This window comes from Zeus faber (genome assembly GCF_960531495.2).
Source record: "Zeus faber genome assembly, chromosome: 19".
Lineage (NCBI taxonomy): Eukaryota > Metazoa > Chordata > Actinopteri > Zeiformes > Zeidae > Zeus > Zeus faber.
This window is the reverse complement of record NC_137206.1, coordinates 12,148,587-12,168,426: the sequence shown is the minus strand read 5'-3', so window position 1 is coordinate 12,168,426 and position 19,840 is coordinate 12,148,587. Positions and strand designations below refer to the sequence as shown.

Here is a 19,840-nt window from a genome sequence, read left to right as displayed (position 1 = left end):
GTGTGTGTGGGTCTGAATCCTTTGAGCTTCTTCGAGTGCCTCTCATGGACAATAACGTTCAGCCCTTTCAAAAGGCCGCGTACGCAACGCCGGCTCTCTGTTGTTACCTTTTTACTGTGGAGATCTTCCCGGTCCGAGTAGGATGTGCAGGTTGGGCGTAGAGCTGCTGCATGAAGGGAAAACACCAGCAGCGAAAAAATCTTTCGATTTGCGGTGTTTGGTGTTTGTCGTCGTTTTATCAATGACAGAAACCGCCTGTTGGCGAGGCCGTGACGTATTTGTACTTCACGGTTTGACTCTGTTGCCGCCACAGTTTTTATTCAACCACACTCTCTTTGGTGTTGCTATTCCTTTCCTTTACTCCCGTTTCTCCTCTTTGGAATCTCTTGCTCATTGGGACCGATCCAACATCGGTATCCGGCGCCGATACTGACGTCAGTCGCTCGGTGGATCTCGGACCGACTTCGCAGATCCACGTGCCGATCCAAATTCCGTTCGGTAGCTTGCGCTGGACCACGAAGCTGGCGTTTTATTTTGCTCATTTAATGGTCTTGCCTCCTCGAGAATTCAACTTGGCAAATAATTAACCTGTAAAGCGCAACGCGCGAATAGGAACTGGCAGTTGTAGTTGGGCAAACCGCCACTGATTTAAGCAGCCGTTCGGCTGTGTTGGTCCTCAAAAAAAAAAAGGTTTATTTTTAAGTGACACGGTTATTTTCATATTCATCTATATTTGTTTATAAAATATAATATTACATATAATATATTAATATATGGCATGCAACATTACCAACGTATCCTGTTCTTCTCTCTCTCTCTTGCACTCTTCAACTAATGATAAAAAATACAATAACAAAACATTGCAACCTTCTATCTCTTGTATTTGAGTGTGTATATGTACATACAGTAGTCTAAAAATATATATTATATAAAATGATCTATATAATTTATATATATATATACACACACACAGTGTGTGTGTGTATGTATGTATGTATGTATGTATGTATGTATGTATATATATGTGTGTGTGTGTGTGTGTATATGTATGTATGTATGTATGTATGTATTATTTTTTTTTTGTACCTGTCAGTGTCAGATTAACTTCTCAGAAATGTTCCCATGCGCTCTGACCATGTGATTTGTGCTACATGACTGTACATGGAAAAAGGATTTTAATCAAACTGTGCGGAAGAACAGGGACATTTTCCACGAGAACTTAACTGTGACAGAGATCCGATAACTTGGGCCTCAGTGCGTCATGTATTAAACCTCAGCAGGGATCCCAGCTACCTCGCAAAACCTCTTCCATGCACCGTTTTCACATCGTAAAATCAGAGGCGAACCGGCTCCCGCCACAAGAAGCTTCTCCCCCATTTTGTGGAGCACAGTTTTGGTAGGAAACAAAAAGTTTGGTGGGAACCGAAGTCAAGGGTTTTGTTCGGGGATTTTTTTAGCGGACGGACCAGCGGAAATGCATCAACGCGGTGTCGCCTCGGCTCGTTAGCATAAAGTTGAAATCCATTCAGCTTTCTTCCATCGCCTGTTCGCTACAAGATGAGACTTTTCCAAAAGTGTCTTTGGTTTTGTTCTACGACAAAGTAAAAAATAGAATATATATGTTTTTGTTTTTTTTTCCATTTAGAATGTGAATGTGAACGGTCTTGGAATCCACACTTGGCACCCCACTGCCATGGCAGGGTCAGGTTGGATTTTCTTCCAACTTTGTCACAGTACAAAACCAAACGGGTGTTAGTTTGAGAGATTTTAGTCGACCCTTAACTGAGATATTGACCTTTGACCCCTGACCAGAGGTCGTCTTTGAGGCCCTATATCTCAGTGATTAGGAGAGCTACCAAAATAAGGTCTGGACATGTCCTTTGAGAGGGGTGGGAGTGTCAATGGGGGGGGAACCACTTTAAACGGCCTGACATGTAATTCAGGGCTTTGCAAACGACATGTAAATTCTGGTATGACCAAGTTAACCCATAGTAACACATGCATGTCATTTTTCACCCATCAATTTGTTTCATTTTTAGGTTTTTAATAATTCAACTACTTAACCCACGAGTTAATTGCATCAAGATGCATAACAGAATGCCGCAGAATTGTCGTTTTTGTAGTTTTTAGGATTAGGGTTACCATAGGCATTGTATATAATATTTCCTTTTTGCTCCTGTAGAAGCAAAAAGTCTGTATGATATCAACCTTTTTTTTAAGAAAAACACGTTTTATTCACACTGTCATAGAGAAGTACTACACTAACCATAATCCTAAGTGTAACAGCGACATCTCTGACTGGTGGAGCTTGCTGTTACCATGGAAATGTTTACTGCACTGGCTGATGGTTACTCAGGTGAGCAAACCCTGAAATTTATATCCAGTTGTATCTGTGAATGAATATCCCTATTCTCGCCCAACCCTGAATTGAATAGACCGCTCAACAGAGAAAAAGTAAAATCAGTATCCTGCTTTTATTTATCGGCTCCTCAGAACAAAATTTAAATCCATGCATTTTAAATTTGAACACATTGATGCCTCCCCTCCCAAACCCTGCGGAGGCGTACTTTTATCAGGTTAGTTTTAGTTTTAAGTCTACGTATCCGCGCCCCCATCCCCATGCCCTCCCCTTCTAAAGTCAAAGAAAATCTCCTAAATCGCCGAGTCAAAAAATTAAAAAAATAATAATAACAATTGGTTTAATTTTTGTTTTGTGTAGCACAAAAGAATCTCCCCGTTCAAATGAATTGGTTTTCAATTTCCTTACGTGAAGCACGAAAAAAAGTCGGACAATCAAGCTCCGGTTCAATCGATTAATTTTCGTGATGAGCGTGAAAAAGCGTGAGAAAGGGTTGTACATTATGTGCGCCACCAGCAGGTGTGCGCCACCAGCTACTGGGAGTTGTTGTTCCATTCGTGCAGCGCCACACTGAAACAAATCACTGGATGGGGACTAAAAACTGCACGGATACGTCCTTCGGTTTGCTGCGTCCGGTTTCAAACCAAAATACGTCAACGTGGCCGCCGTATTTCAACGGGCGAGGCTGGCCTGTAAACCAATACAAGTAAACGGGGGGAGCCGCGGTTTTTCTGGATAAAAAGCACGATGACGTTTATATTTCTCAACCGATTCCAATGAGTCGTTTTTATATTCACGGGATGGAGTTGGAAAAAGGAAAAATTCTACCCCACGACTGTTCCAATATGGCAGCGACGTTGATCCGAAGGTGTGTGTGAAGCATGTGAAGCCTACTTAAACATACAGTTCAAATAAATTGCTTTGGAATTCATTTCAATTAAATGGATTTTTGTATGTTTTTTTCTCTTTTAATAAGAAGTGCTGTGTGGTTTATAACAACAACAACAACAACAACAACATCAACAACAACGCTATGGTATCGGAATCGGTGTCGGCCCATATGAATCGGATCAAACTGAAAAACAGTGGCTCGCTGCATCTCTAGCTCATTCATCTATGGCGTGTTTATTATCAACCACAGTATCTCTCTCTCTCTCTCTCTCTATGTAAAGTTGTCTCTCTGCACCTCCCCCTCCTGTCTCTCTTTCCCATTGTGTCTGGGTGTTGGTCCTTCCGGCCTTTTCCTGCTTCAATGACACCATTTGTGGAACCGTGGAGGTGCTGACGGCATTGTGACCTTTTTTTACACTGCGTGCGTGTGTGTGTGTGTGTGTGTGTGTGTGTGTGTGTGTGTGTGTGTGTGTGTGTGTGTGTGTGTGTTGTGAATGTGTGTGTGTTCGTGAGTTTTTGTCCTTTACCATTTCGTATGACATCATAGGAACTTTGACAGAGCTGGCCCTTGGTGTTGCTGTTCATTTTAGATTTTTTTTTGATTTTTTCGATGAATCTGTCATCGCCGCCCTACGTGTGACAAAATCACCGTCGCTGTAATCCGCGCTCGTCTCGGGGAGGCCGAGATCCATGTTTGTTCGAGCATGATTTTACTAACTTAAATAAAACGTCCTCGTGTTCCCCCCCCCCCCCCCACCTCTCAAAGTATGAATGAGGTTGAAAGCGGGTGGAAACGCTGCCCTGCCTGAAGGGACACCTGGTGGGAGATGGGCTCAACTGCAACGCACAGGATTTGTAGACCTGGACCCAACATTGATATTTCCCAAGAGGTCGATGGCGGCTTTTAATGGCTGCTCATATCCTCATTTGCTTAAGTTATTGATTGATTTATCATTGCTTCCGCCCGGTATCATGGTTTACCCTGTGCATGGTGTACAGACAGGGATCTAAAAAAAAAAATAAAAAAAATCTTTACCTTGGTGCCGTGGTTTGCTCAGCCCATCCGATGGCCTCGATTTACAAACCGCTGTTTGCCGAGTGCTATTGGTAGCACACAGCTGGCTGACCGATTTAGGCCATTATGGGAGCACATGGAATCCTTAACTGAAGTTGAAACAACGGCGCCCTATTCAGAGTCTCACTGCGCCGCATGTCCATTGCACTCAGGCTATTGACGTAGGTGGGCTCGGAAGAAAACACACACGTACTGTTACCACAGGCATTTATCTTCATTTTTGCGACGCACGTTTAGCAGCGAACAAGAGAACCTCATTTATTGCCGTCTGTATTTCAACAGGACTAAACACCTTTTTTTTTTTTTTTTTTTTTTTTTTTTTTTTCTTTCTCCTTTCCCCCCCAGATCTCCCCATGGAGTACAATCCGTCAGACCACCCCCGGGCCAGCACAATATTCCTCAGCAAGTCCCAGACCGACGGTGAGCAATTTTCCCCCCTCAAACTCTGCTTCCTCAGCACATTGGTCACATCCTCTAATTACACGGAGGGGAGTGGGACTCCGCTTTGTAAAATGACACAAACTGTGACTCCGCTCGCTCCACTACAGCGTGCAACCCTGCATTTAGCTCTACTATGCTCTGCACAAACTGATTGTAGATCTGATAATTTTGGCATATTGGCATTGATGGGAGTTTAAATTTCAGCGATATTGAAAACAGTCTATAGTCCATAATCATTTTTTTTGCGGTGGAATAAGAAATAAAAAAAAGTTTAAAATGATCTTTTCTGAGCAGTGCTTGGGGTTAGTAATAGTGATAAAAAAAAAAAATAATAATAATATAGCAAGGAAGCTGAGACAGCGTGGTGTGTGTGGGGACACAGAGCGCTGGGTTTTGTCGTGGGTCTCAGTAATGGTCCAAATAATGCTTGAGCTCCCTAGCCCGCAGCTGTCGAACTGCTGAGCGATATGGAATAATTATCCGGCACAGTGATCAATGTAACCCGGTTCTTGCTTCCATATTTGAAATCTCGTGCGACAGAATCCGGCCGTGGTTCACCACATTGAAAGTTTATGGTAACGTCAAGATGATGTCATACCAAAATTCGTCGTCAAGATGTCCGTACCGAGGGAGGGGCATACCGTGTCCCTAACTCCCGCCTTTGTTTGTACTGTATATAAAGCATTAGACAACTTGGACTCTTGTGTTTTTCAGTTGCTGTGCCCAACACGAAAGGTCAGTATGCGCGTGCTGTATGTGTGGAGGAGGGGTGGGGGCGGGTGGGAGGCCTGGTAGGCAGGTACGCCAACTTGCCAAGTGTTTTTGGGGCTCATTGGCTCTGTTGGGCCGCTCTCCACCCCCGCAAATGTATGGTTTCCCGCTCTGTGTAGTCTGTCTTCTTTCGGCAGGACATTTTGACTTTTGCTGTGGAGTGGCCTCCGCCTGTGTGGTCCCTGCGCGCCACGCGCACACGTATTCCTGCCTGCGTCTAAAGCTCACCGTCGCGACCGGGGCTGCATATCGGTCATTTCTGTGCTTCAGACCCCGATCTGCCTCTCTCTCTGTCTCGTCTACGATACTGCTCTTTGTGTGTGTGGATGTGTGGATGTGTGGACGTGTGAGACAGAGAATATTGAGCTGGGAGGCAGCAGCTAGCTCTCACTCTGTGTGCGATGCTGTGGTCTACGTCTGTTCCCGTCTGCTTTGCCAGCGACGTTCTCCTCCCCCTCGTGTGTCCTGTTACATCCAAGGAAACACACATTGACACACACACACACACACACACACACGCATGCACGCGCGCGCGCAATTGGCATCAGACGACGGCCTGTTGCCGCGCTCGCTGTGACGTGATGCTGCCCCCGTGGAAAATGAGCTCAATTTCTCCGGGTGGTTTGCGAGAGCTAACAAATCATCTCATTCATTAAGCGGTTTAACAACACAAATGACCTTTTGTCGAAACGAGCGAAGGAGCCAAATGAGCAAGAAAGGGAGCCAGGGCGGCCGTAACCGTTTCAGCCTTTCGAGCTCACCCCAGGCCGAAAGCGCTTCAACGTGGCTACAGTTGATCAGCTGCGTCCTCACCTGCCGTCGCTCTCGGACATTCAGGCGTCCGTCCCCCCCCATCTTAGCCTTGAGGTTGCGGGAGACCCCTGTGGTGACCCCTGCACCCTGTCTGTGCGGGTGGTGTACTGCAGTGGGTCACATCCCCGCCCGTCAACAGCGCTGGCCCCTGTCACTCACCCCCACCCCTCTCTCTTGTCTTTTTGCAGTGAGAGAAAAACGGAAGAGCCTCTACATCAACCACGTGAGTATGCTCTGCGTACAGAGAGGGCGTTGAGTTGGAAGGAGAAGTTTCGCTGCTTATAATGTTGACGTCCAGTAGGTGCCGGCCTTCTGTGTAGTGTACGCCTCTATGACCGATTCAGCGGTATTCATTTTGGTAGGAGAATGGGAAATGAAGTCGAAAATCCGGGAAGATTTCCTTAAACGGTTCTATAAGTTTGGTGTCAGAAATGACAAAAAGCGACAATTCTCAGGGTCTTCAGACGCATTTGTGTCGGGCTGGGCGATTTATCGATATAATATTGTTATCGCGATATGACATGAGATATCACCTGTTATCGCATTATCGACATTTACTGTAGTTGTTGTTTTTTAAAAACTGCATTTCCGTAAAGTAATGCAATTTTGGAGCTGTTCTAATCAACGCCTCTGCCTTCTTGGTTGGAATTTTCAAGTTACTTATCATTGCTTTTCGAGTATTTTTTGTGTGTGAATATCTTTTAAAAGCACCAATAGTCGTCCGAGACAGAATCTTCATCGAGGTAGAAAACACAACTACTTTGTCAGGCCTGTTATTTTTCTTCCATTTACATTTTTATTGTTATTTGCACAGCTGTGTATTTTGTTAAGCCGGCGAGGAAAACCTGTATTTGTACTCTGTTTTAGTCAGTCTGCTGCTGTTGTTGAAAACAATTCAAGATTCAACATTCAATAGATTGAAGGAGCCTTCCTCGCGATAGCCCTAATTTTATTTAATATGGGCTTTTTATTTTATGGAATTTTTCATTTACATGCTGATAAATTGTATATTTTCAAACAGGGAAGGAAATCTTGTCTTTGTCATTTTATTTTGATCGTTCTCATTTTAATAAAAGTGCTTGCGACATCTCACATGTGGCTTTGACTTACTACTGAAAATTTAGACCACTTCGTAGAAAAAAAAAAAAAAAAAGGAAAGAAAAAAATATATATGTATATATATATATATGTGTGTGTGTGTGTGTGTATATATATAATATTTATTTATAATATATATATATATATATTATATTTATATATATATTTTGTGTTTCGCCATTCAGCCTGAAAATACCAAGATAGGATTCCTGGTCCACATCGCCCAGCCCTACATGTGTGACCAAACAGAAAGCTGCCATAAAACCTTATTCGTCTTCAAATATGTGTTTATTGTATTTGTAGTAATTCATTGTAGATTCGTTGGCTTTCGTGGTAATTTTCCTTGTATTATTTTTGCAAGTTTACGCACATTTCGGAGAACAAGGTAAAGTATCCTACTCATCCACTCGAGAGTACCCCCAACCCCATACATCCACACAGACCCCACAGATCATCATCATCATGGCTCACCATTTCTGTGATGAATCCCGTGATTAGTGGTTAAACTAGAACTGCGAGCTCCCAACATTCAAACGTAAAGGTTTTGGGCATCTTTAAGCGGTCCCAAAAATGAAGGCCATTTGGATGAAAAGTTTGTGGAATACCGTTGCTGTTGAATTCGACCAAAGAAAACCATATACACATTGACAATGGTTGAATATGACCGAGAAGGGTGAACCGCCACCTGTAGATATGGTAGAATGTCAAATGATTTCGGCTCGGCTGTTTTCGTGCTCGTCTTGGAGGTGTTGATGTTTCTGGGTCATTCCTGTCTGAGTGGGGTGGGTGAACCATTTTTAATTTGTGTTTGGCCCTTGCCGGCTCTCCGTGGTTGTTAGGAGGTCCGGGAGCTTGCTAGAAAATACAAAAATTGATGTTGACGTGTGTGTGTGTGTGTGTGTGTGTGTGTGTGTGTGTGTGTGTGTGTGTGTGTGTGTGTGTGTGTGTGTGTGTGTGTGTGTGTGTGTGTGTGTGTGTGTGTGTGTGTGTGTGTGTGTGTGTGTGTGTGTGTGTGTGTGTGTGTGTGCGTGCGTGTGCGTGTGCGTGTGCAGCACCACTCGGGTCCAGTGAGACGGAAGTACAGCTCGTGTTCCACCATTTTCCTGGACGACAGCACCGTCAGCCAGCCCAATCTCAAATACACCATCAAATGGTAAAAAGCCAGAAGATAAGAGATTACCGTGTTTTCGATTAGTACTTTCGTAGCAATCGCAAAATATCAATATCAAGTAATTCGTCCAAAAAATACTGTGATATTTGATTTTGTCGAGTCCTTACTTGACTGTTTTTCTTCTTCTTTTTTTTTTTTTTTTTCCACAGTGTATCGCTCGCAATATACTACCACATAAAGAACAGGTAAGAACGGGGCCCTCTTTGTCATTCACTATTCATGAACCATTGTTATTCCGCCTGTTCATATCCGCCGAAATCCACAATTTGAAAAGCACACAGCTACATCAAATATTACAGCGTCGAGCGAATCAAACACCGTTGTTTATTTTAGACGAGAATAGCTGCCTCGGCGGCTCCCCCGAGGGCGGCGTTGTAAATGTCAAGCTCTTTTGGATGTGGCGACATTCTGATCTCACTAAACATGATGAGGCTGAGGGGCACAGGGGGTCCCTCCTCCACCCGTCAAACTCAGTCACTCAGTATCTTGCCACGTCACCTTGCAAATTGGCCCTGTGCAGTGGTAATAAGAGTGTAATAACTTGTCGAGCGATTGGAGAAGGCTATTTTGACACTGAACGTATGAACATTAAAATGACGTGGCCGTTTCCCCTCAGCCCGACTGATGGAAACTCAGTCCAACTCAATTCACAGTTTTGCGACGTTTCCACCGCTGGTTTAAAATTTCCCGTGACATGAGGATGGAAACCCGCCTCAAATAGTTGCAAACAGCAAAATGACTCAAAGTGTTGACTCCTTTTCCCCCGGTTCCCTGCTTTATAATTCCAGAGAAGTCGACGGGAGGATGCTGCAAGATATTTTTGACGAGAAGCTTCATCCGTTATCGGTGAGGTGAACCCTCCCACCCCCTGTGTAGAACCCAAAATGATGTAAAATCGGTTTGATCCGTGTGATATTGCACAGGGAGTTAAATTGAGCGGCGTTTTTTTTTTTTTGTCTCCTCTCACGCGCCCTCCCTCTGCTTTTCACTCCAGAAGTCGGAGGTTCCTTCCGACTACGACAAGCACGACCCCGAGCAGAAGCAGATCTACCGCTTTGTCCGGACGCTGTTCAGCGCCGCCCAGCTCACTGCCGAGTGCGCCATCGTCACGCTGGTGAGCGTTCCGCGCTTTTTCTCGATTGCGTTTTCTTTGGTATTTCCCTCCCCCCCGCCCCGGGGAATCGTAAAGCCTTTTCTTATCTTGTCTCTCATTTTAAAAAGCGATTAATTTGCATCCTGAGAGCGAAACGGACACACTGCTGAGAGGGTCGCTGACGTCGCTCCAGTAAACTATTTTTGTTTACTTTTGAATTCCACACCCAGGGCTACGGACTGTAGGGGGCACTGTTGAGGTTCAGCTCTGTTACTCACATACTGCTTATAAAACACTCAGTGTATTGTTATGTATTCTACCTAGAAACATCCCCCCGCCCCGCACACACACACACACACACACACACACACACCTGTGTTTGTCTCTTGAGGGTGGTTGGTACAAGATTAATGCGTCTGGCCCGGTGGCCTGGCATTGGGTTGGGTTACAAGTGTGTGTGTGTGTGTGTGTGTGTGTGTGTGTGTGTGTGTGTGTGTGTGTGTGTGTGTGTGTGTGTGTGTGTGTGTGTGTGTGTGTGTGTGTGTGTGTGTGTGTGTGTGTGTGTGTGTGTGTGTGTGTGCACGCACGCGCGCGCAATCCCTGTGTTTATTCCGTGACTTTTTCCTGTGTCTGTAGCCTTGTCCATGTGTGTTTGGATTATATGAGTCTGGTTTACACACACACACACACACACACACACACACACACCAAGCACACGTGCAGTGTCCTCCGTCCCAGAAGAGTATAGTGCGGCATGCCGTGGGTAATTGAATAGGGCTGCGGGTTGGTGCTTATGGGCTTAGCTTTAGCCCTCTAGGCTAACTTTAGACGAGGAGATGGAAAGCGGAGGTTATTTTACTGCTCCCCAAACCATTGCGTTGCGGTTCATAAGGGTTTTGAGCAACGGGGAAATGAATCCTCCCAACAAGAGGAGAGGGCAACTGGAAAGTGCTGAATCCCAATCAAGGGTGTCCTTAAGTGACATCACTGGTGCCCCGTTCTGGGGGGAAAGGATGCACTTTGCAGGGATGCCTTCTGATTGGTGTGTTTGGGGTCATTTATGCTGAGTTAATTCTCTCTCTTGCAACTCGTCACATCAACGTCTAATATTCTGCGGAGAAATCTATTGTGTAGGAGACCGAAATCTAGCTTTTCATATTCAAAACATCACTCGGTCGGATCGGCTCGATAATTTCTTCAATCGACCGGTACTAAAAACCCCGTCTGTGATTTTGGCGGCCACAACAAAGATTCGGAACCCCCCCCTGATTTGACGACACACCTTCCGGGCGGCACGGATCTCATTTATCATTCAGGGGCCCGGCGAGAGGAGCCGATTCCGGCCGGCTTTGGCTTTGCCCGCTCGTATCATTTTGCATCCTCCCCGCGCTTTTGCCTTGATATGGGTCAGCATGCCCACCGTCTCCCATGCCAAGCAGCTCTATTTCCAACCCTCTCCGGCCTGTCCCAGAAAAAAAAAATCTATATGTAGGGGTTTGTTGGTCCTGGCAGCGCCCGTTGGCACGAATCCCAGCCCAGCATGACCTCACGCCAATTAGCCAACAAGTGGATGAGGCGAGCCAGGCTTTAAAAAAAAAACAAAAAAAACCCTACTCTGCTGTTTGTACTTTCACTTTTTTTACGCTTTTCATTTTCCGGTTCTGTTCTGTTCTCCTGGACCGAAGCACACGCGACTGCGGTCAGCCATGAGTATTCTGCTATAAAGATTTAAGACCTTTCATTTTGCGTTGGATATTTTCTCTTCTCATAAAGGTTTTTTTTTTTTTTTTGGAGCCTAAAATATGTCAATCTATCCAGAGGCAGTTTGTCAATTCTACTAAATGACCGCTGCGACGTTCCTCCCGCGGGCTCCGCGTTCCACCGAATCCCCACAAAGGTTATTATTTGCATTGTTGCAGGGTTGGTGTGAGAGAGACGCTTTATTCCTATATTTGACAACCTTACCGCTTGGGACAATCCATCTGCGTCCAGGGCGGTCTCGGTGTGTTTAACAGGCAAAAATATATATTAGGGGGTGTAAGATAAGCCCCGCTTGCTCATTTGAAAAGCCACTTTGCTGCAGAATTATTTTTCGACAGCTGTTCCTGGGAGCTGTTTGTTATTTTTCTTTGTGCGAAAACTGGGACGCGCGAGTTTCATCAGCGGGTCGGACCCATTCCCGGCGCCGCCGACCGCCACGGGAGCCCCGGCTATAAAAGGATGACACCCTTGCCTCCTCGTGAAAGAACAAAAACGATGACCCCCCCCAAAAAAAGGGTGTCCTTGTTATCCCGACACCTGATAGCCATTTAAAAACTGAATAAGGTGTGGAGTTGCTGAAAGAGAGCCAGAGAGAGAGAGAGGTGGAGCCTTGTCCGGAGGTTTTTTGATCGGTGTTAATATTTTATGAGTGAGCTCCAGGGAAGCTGTGTTTCATCAAGGTCTGGTGAGAAGTTATTAACGGATTATTAAAAAAAAATAATAATAATTTGTGCGAAAAAGTCAGTGGTGGAGGGCACCGGATACCGTCCCTAGCAGCGGGCCAGCTCCAAACCAAAATTAGTCCAGGCAAAGAGAGCGTATAACAAATCTTTTTTTAGGTTTTCAACATGAAACGTTAATTACCTCTGGAACCATCTTGGCACTTTTCACGGTTTCTGAGTCAGTTTTTTTCCCCGCGCTTGTTTTCGACTTTTAGACACCCTGCAGCAAAATAGTGCAGCATCGAATCGGAGGCGGTTTTCCTCCCCTCCTTTTGAGAGCTGGAGATCCACCACCATCACGGGCGATGGTTCAGGCCGATGTTTTGCGTCTCCCCAGGTCTATCTGGAGAGACTGCTCACGTACGCCGAGATCGATATCGCCCCGGGCAACTGGAAGCGGATCATCCTGGGAGCCATCCTGTTAGCCTCCAAGGTCTGGGACGACCAGGCGGTCTGGAACGTCGACTACTGCCAGATCCTCAAGGATATCACCGTGGAGGACATGTGAGTCGCCGTCTGTGCGCGCACACAGGACACAAACTCAGAATATGCTTTTTTTTTTTTCTTCTTTGGGGCGGGGGATGTAACGGGCATTTATGGAGAGCGATGTTAAAAAATGATTAGTTCCGTTATGGTATTTTCAGCTTTTAATTGAACTATAAATGCGCGCCCGGTACCCCGCGCTCGGTTTCCATGTCCCGACACAATCTCAAATCAGTGTCCACTTATTTGGGGAATTTGGTCCACCCTTTGCCGCACGAAGATTTGCGCTGAGATTTGCAAATATGGCCACTGAAGGCCGCACACTTCCAGGTTAGTTGCCATGTTGGGTACACTTTCACATATTTCACGATGCATTTGCAAATATGAGGATTATTATTTTCAAGTAGTAAAATCTTGCTTGTATTACTTTGGGCCCAGCAGAAAACTCCATGGGATATTTTTATTGTTTGTATATTATGTGACAGGAAAACAAAACCGTGGCCAATTCACCGTCATGCACACAAGTGCTGCCACCTCGGAGGGCATCACATGTCGGTCCTCAAGGCCACTGTAGCCACCGACTCCCATTCCAGGGGCACACAGGCCTTGCGGGCGGTCAGTCCCAGTTAAAAAAGGGGCGACACATGTCTGCGTCAGGGCCGTCTGTTCCTGCTCAGGGCAACCTCCTCATCACCTCTTACTTTCGCACCCTTGACCGGGATTATCTTCCATGGCTATTTTCCGGCGGGGCTCCAGTTACCTTGGCCACGAGTACGACCGGATTTAAGTAGCTGGTCTGAGAGAGGGAATGAATACAATCATTTGGATTGACACGTCTTATTTTGCCAGCATCGCCTTCAGCCATCGCCTGTTCTGAGGTCCAACACGACTCCTCGGAGGGGCCCTCGCCCCAGCCTGCGACCCCTGCCCCCTTTGCGGGGTGAGAATGACCCGCGGTTGCTCGCAGTCTGGCTCGGGAGGGCAAGCGCCCCCCCCCCGCGCCCTGCCTGCGCTTCCCAGTCACGTTCGTGAAGCCGCGACCTTTCACCACGAGGCGCGGATTCCGCCGCGTGAGCCGACGCGGATTCACCGTTGCGCTGTTTGAGGGTCTCCTGCGTTCCACGTACCGAGAAACTGTATAGCACTGTTGCAGAGCTCCCCTCTAACCCCCCGGACGGAGTCTATGCATACTGAGTCTATAGAATTCGACATAGTTAAAGGACCATACCTTCGCCCTACCCAGCTCCATTCATAGCAATATGCAGGGTAACTGGATTTAGCCCAAATTGAGTTTTTTTTACTATTCCTCACATACATTTTACGTTACCTTGACCATCTTCCTGATGGTAGCTCACGGCATTGTCCACTTGTTCTTGTTTCGAAAATTTGAGTGATATGGCAAGAAACCCACCTCGAAAGTATTTCCTTGTCCCCTCCCCCCCTACTACAGTAACGCATTATTTTGTCGATATTTTGCCATATATTGTATTTGTTAAAGCAATGGCGCGTCCGTCTTTTCAGTTGGAATCGACAAATTCAAAATACAGCAAAATTAAGTCTACGCTGGGCTAAAACTCAGTTTGACGTGGGTAGAGCCCTGTTATTAGGCGAGGAGGTAGAAGGTAGGGAGGGAGAGCAGAGGGGAGAAGAAGCAAAGGAGAGATGGTGAGTTGACAACGGTGGCTCTGGAGGAGGAGCCCTGGTCTCTACCGCAGCGCGCCGCCTAAATTTAGCCGGTCTGTTGCCTGGCGTCTGGGTATGCAGCCCCGGTACGACGGGCGACCGGGGACGCGGCCGACATCGGAGGTACGGAGGGCAGGTGACTCCGCTCGCAGTTTTTGGCAGCAGCGCTCAGGGGGAGAATAAATAGGTTGCGGCGCGCCAGTGGGATACTGCGGTGCAATTTTGTTATTTATTTATTTATTTATTTTTTAATTCGCGTGAGTCTGAGTTCCATTGTTCCGACGCATTCCTAAAATAGCGGCGTTGTGTGTCGAGTCACAAGCCCTTAAAATGTTTTTGTGACTCAACCCAAAGGGTTCACAGCCGTCGCAGAGAAGAGGAACCACAGTTCACCGGCTCTCCATCGAAACTATCCCTCAGTCTGTCTAAATCTGTCCGTCTAAACGCATTTTATCTTTCAGCATTTTCGTCAACGCCACCATCCATGCCTCTAATGTTCTTTCCCCGAATACCGTCTTGAATGAACGTCTTTCCCCCTCTCGCCCTACTTTTCCCTCCCTCCCTGCACCTCCCCCTCCCGTCTCCTTTCCGCACGAAGGAACGAGCTGGAGCGGCAGTTCCTGGAGCTCCTCCAGTTCAACATCAACGTGCCGTCCAGCGTCTACGCCAAGTACTACTTTGACCTGCGCTCGCTGGCCGAGGCCAACAACCTGAGCTTCCCCCTGGAGCCCCTCAGCCGCGACAAGGCGCAGAAGCTCGAGGTGACGCGCGGGCGCCGGCATTTTCATTTCCGAAAAAAAACCGCGCGCTCCAGTTGTTGTCGGACTCTGCAAATCCCCGGTGTTCTCTAAAGGATTTGTGTCAGTTGTTTTGGAAGAGTGCCTCTCGATGGCCCTGGGTCATACTCAGTAAATACCATAGCTTTATATTTTATGATCTTATTTCAAGAGGGAGGATGAGGTATTGGTTATTCTACCTGTTCTCAGTCATGTATCTTGTGTATGTCCAATATTGAGATAGGCCTCTTGAGTTTTGGGACTTTAAAGAGAAGTCTTTTCCTAAATAGGGCCATAGAGCGCTTTTCACGTGTACATAGATTTGCTCCAAAGCTCTATATCCGACGGGATATGGGCTGGGATCCCCTGCACCCCCTGGAGATTAGCTATTCAGGAGGGACGGAAGTGTTTAATATGCCAGCTTCCTGGCCCACTGGGAAAGGGTTCTTCAAGGTAAAACACACTCCACGTCGTGAGTAAGGCTCTCCCCTCTCATTTTCAGGAGGCTGACCTACAGAATTAATTTATGAACAGGTTAAAGCAGCGTCCACCTGAATAAACAGAATCTCATGGTCAATTTCAAAGAAATGTGGTTGGGTTTAGTACAGGGGCGAGAACCTCTACCCAGATAGAAAACGAGCGCCGTTTTACATTTGTCTTGAGGAGAAGCCATCTGAGATTTTCATTTTGTGAAACCGCATTTTCCTCCTCATATAAATTAAAAACGGAATCCACGACAGGAAAATCAACCTCTCCACTCGTGTGGTCCGTGAGCACCAGTCTTCCGGCGATCCACGCAGCGCGCGGGGCGGAGCTACGTCCAAGCGCCTCCGCGATCCGGCTTAGCCCGTTGGTGCCTTTCAGAGTTGTGTTATAGCTCGGGGCGACAAGTGGCTGCCGTTTGACAAAACGGCACAGTTCAGGTTTTAGTAATAGATGCTTATTTGGCTTTTATTATTTATCGAACTATTTGACTTTGTTATATGTTAGGGCCGAAAATCTTCATGTCTCATGCGTCTCTGAATGGGCTGGGCTTTCATGCACCTAATACATCACCTTTTAAAGGTGGTTCGTTTTGAAGGGGACTTTGGTGGTGGTGTTGAATCCGCCCTATAATTGGCCCCCGAACGCTTCCGCTTTGCTCCGCTCTGCACTCGCAAGTCCGCGCGTGGCGGTCCACTGGACACACGCGCGTGCACACACACACACACACACACACACACACACACACACACACACACACACACACACAGAGGCACGTACTTAGTTTTCTTGTGGATGAAAGACGGGGGACATAGGGAAGTCTTGCCACCTAATTAACTTTACAGCCCCACTGGCTTCTCCGCAGCGAGGGCGGTCACCGGCTGAAGCTTTGTTGCCCTCGGCGCTCTCCGCTTCCTTTGATGCGTCGACCGCCATGTGTCGACTCCGTGTCAAAGCGTCCCACCGCTCTGATGCTGCCACAATTAATGTGCGGGGGTACTTCTCCCGGAATACCGCTAACTAATGCTCACAGTTGGTTATCCCATTTATTCCACAATCGCCCGATCGCAATTATTCGAGCGGGCCTCGGCCGTTATGCAAAACGGCTGGATTCCATCATTACGTGTTTTCATCCAAATGCCAGAGGACTGTCATAAAGCTCGGGGAAAGATGTGCGTTTGCTGTACATCAGTTGGGTGGAGGCAAATTCCCCGTCCTGAAATTTTATGTTCCAATGTTCAGCTCCTGTAGATGTCCTTCGTCTTTAGTCTTTTTCGTAAGTGTTCTGGCCGATGGTTGATCATCCCAATTGTTCACAGCTGCAAAAAAAAAAAATGGTGTTAAACAGATGTGTCAAATCCCTCCCCTCCGACTCTCCCGTTTCCAGGCGATCTCGAGGCTCTGCGACGACCAATACAAGGACATCAGGAAAAACGCCCAGAAGCGTTCGCTGAGCGCCGACAACCTGGCGGTGGTGCGGTGGGCGCCGGCCATCATCTCCTAACGCCGAGGACGGAGGGACGGGACACTTTTTTTCCGCCCGGTCGTGAAGTCGTAGACGTAGTCGTTTGTTCGGGCGGGGGCGGGGTGGGGGGGGGGAGACGACAAGCACACCGAGTACACTGCAGTCTGGTGGGGGGGGCGGGGGGAATAAACACACGCACACTCACGCACACACACACACACACAAGTAAACACAAGAACGTGAACTGGCACCTTTCTGAGTACCATTTGGCCTCCTCCGGTAGCTGTACATACAGGAAGTCCCACTGGTGGCCTGCACTGAACCAAAACGAACTGGACTGGATCGAACTGGACTTGAGATAAAAAACAAACATAATCGACGTCATCGGACGACGTCATCGGTGGACGACATCACGGGACGCCGCCCGACGTCAACGGAGGACGCCATCGGACGCCGCCGGGGCAGACCGGCCGGGGGGGGGGGACGGGGGACGGAAGGTGATCCGCGACGCGCTACATTCCACAAGGCGGAGAGCGGCGATTTCGGGGAATAAGGCCCCAAAAAACATTCCTTTCGGTTGAAATTCCACGACCGAATACACGCCCCTTCGCCCGAGCGCGGGATGTTTTGAGGTCGTTTGGGTGGGGTGGGGGTTCTTTCCGTCGCGGCTGTTCTTTGTTTGCCGACAGGTGAGTCAAAATGCTCCAGAGGACCCTTCCACTCGGTTGGCATTCGCATTTTTATATTGTTTTTTTTTATGTTGTTGTTTTTTTTTTTAATCTTTTTGTTTTTTTTGGGGGGGCGGGTTTTCTTTGGTAATGTCTATGTCTTAATGCAAACATCTGTTCCCACGTGCAGGAGGCAGCCAAGCTGACGGTTATCAGGGTTTTTTTTTTTTTTTTTTCTTTTTTAAGAAATTTATATCTATCATATTCCCTCTGTCCATCTCTTTGCCCTTCCACGTCGTACGTCTCAAGCCAGTGATCCCAGTTTTCTGTCCGGTCTCAACTCGCACTTCCTCCCCTGCTTCATTCTGCTTCACCCGCCGGCGAGTCAAGTCTGACTATCCAATATCCACACGGGGGAGAAACCTCCCTGCGACCCTGACGGCCCACTTCCGAAAATCGACGTCCCAAATTGTATTAACCGCCGACGGGGTCACCGCAATTATTGTCTCTTGCGTCGGAATAAATTATTTTTGCAACGCAGTGTGTGTCTGGTTTAAGCGTTCCTTCCCAAGGGAGCGCCAGCTCGCCGTTCCCCCGCTCCAGCACTAGGTAACGGGGGTTTATGAGTTCAGATTGAGGACCACCGAGAGTCTCCCCGCGCTCAGCACCGAAGGGTGACGCGCGGAGGATCAACCGGACGCGCTTAACCCGAGAAGACGGGCTAAGGGGCACGAAGCCCCGGACGGTCGCCCTCGACTCCGACCGAGATGCAGGGCTCCGCCCCGATCGCGACGGCCGCGCCCGCGCGCTGTCGGATCCGCGTTCCGGTACAAACGGGAGCGAAGGAAGGGCGTCGACGCACCCCGCCGTCGGGCGCCAGCCGTAGCGTAGGGGGTCTCGCGTCGTTCTTCATCCGCCGCCCGCCGGTGCCGGTAATAAGTCAGCCGGCGTCGGCCCGACCCAGTTTTTTTGTCTTCATTTTTTTCCCCTCTCTCTCCAATCCTGTTTTCAGTTCTTACGACCGTCTGAGAGCGCAAAGCCAATAAAAAATGGTTTAAACAGGGTTTTTGGGGGTTTTTTTCTTGTTTTTTTTTTTGTTTTTTTTCTTCCCTCTCCTTCCTGTGGATAAGACCTCAACGAATGAAAGCATCGCTGCAACGTGACAATTGGAAACACTGCTTACGACGAAAACGATTGATTGTATAGATTTACCGAGTTGTCTCTGTACAGTGCACTGTAAAAAAAGAAAAAAAAAATGAAAACCATATTCTGTTAGAATATTTATATTGATTCAGTATTTACTGTAATCTGGACGGGAGGTGTGTGTATTTGATCCTGACCCCCCCCCCCACACACACACACACACACACACACACACACGTTCTTGTGACAAATGGAGTAGGCGAGTGCTGAAAGTACTAAAATTATGACTGAGATAGGAGACACCACTATGAGGATAAGTTCGTTCCCCCCTGATGTCTTCATGTTGCATCGAACTTTTGCACTGCAAAAATGTCAGGTTTTAAACAAAGTAAGTATATATATAATTATTATAAGTATTTTATATAGCAGGTATACTTTTTTTTTTTTTTTTTTCTCAGTTGACATAGCTTAGCTGTTACGAGAAAGTTCCTTGTTAGAACGTAATAAGATGTGAAGTATAGGGTTTTTTTATGTGTTTTTAAAATGTCTACAACCAGTGATGCGGTTTTATTTTTTGGAACCCGGGATGTGTTCGGCGTGTACATCTTCGAGCGGGAAAGGTCTCCATACGACAACGTATGGAGCGATTCCTCGCTTAATATTGCCTTTTTTTTTTTTTTTTTTCCCCTTCTATGTGCTAAGGACTTATCATGTTTGATTGACGTTCAAAACTGTTTTCATTCTCCGCTCTCCTGTGGCAATATCCATGCCTGTGGTTTTGTTATGTTTTTTTTTTTTGTTTTTATTTTTATTTTTGCTAGATAGGATTACCAAATTAACACTTTCGGTGAATGATCTCTAATCGTTGAAAAACCGATCAGCCGGGTCATGTGCGTTACTCAGCGTCGATGCTGTACAGTGTATCCTTCTGAAATCCTCAAACC

The 19,840-nt window shown here is 47.0% G+C and overlaps 1 protein-coding gene across 8 annotated transcripts in view; it reads left to right on the top strand.

Annotated features, from left to right (window-relative positions):
* ccny (cyclin Y) overlaps window positions 1–17,488 on the top strand; it is a 34,744-nt gene extending 17,256 nt beyond the window's left edge. Inside the window, exons 2-12 of one of the 8 annotated variants that reach the window (XM_080020605.1) lie at window positions 4,671–4,745; window positions 5,481–5,501; window positions 6,539–6,573; window positions 7,810–7,833; window positions 8,501–8,601; window positions 8,769–8,804; window positions 9,408–9,465; window positions 9,614–9,733; window positions 12,533–12,699; window positions 14,960–15,122; window positions 17,008–17,488. In XM_080020605.1, coding sequence (XP_079876731.1) covers window positions 4,671–4,745; window positions 5,481–5,501; window positions 6,539–6,573; window positions 7,810–7,833; window positions 8,501–8,601; window positions 8,769–8,804; window positions 9,408–9,465; window positions 9,614–9,733; window positions 12,533–12,699; window positions 14,960–15,122; window positions 17,008–17,124 — 917 coding nt within the window. In that variant the 3' untranslated portion in view covers window positions 17,125–17,488. Of the gene's footprint in view, window positions 1–4,670; window positions 4,746–5,480; window positions 5,502–6,538; window positions 6,589–7,809; window positions 7,834–8,500; window positions 8,602–8,768; window positions 8,805–9,407; window positions 9,466–9,613; window positions 9,734–12,532; window positions 12,700–14,959; window positions 15,123–17,007 lie in introns of all 8 variants that reach the window. The other 7 variants (XM_080020609.1, XM_080020604.1, XM_080020610.1 and 4 more) reach the window with 7 other exon arrangements.
* Window positions 17,489–19,840: the final 2,352 nt, after the last annotated feature.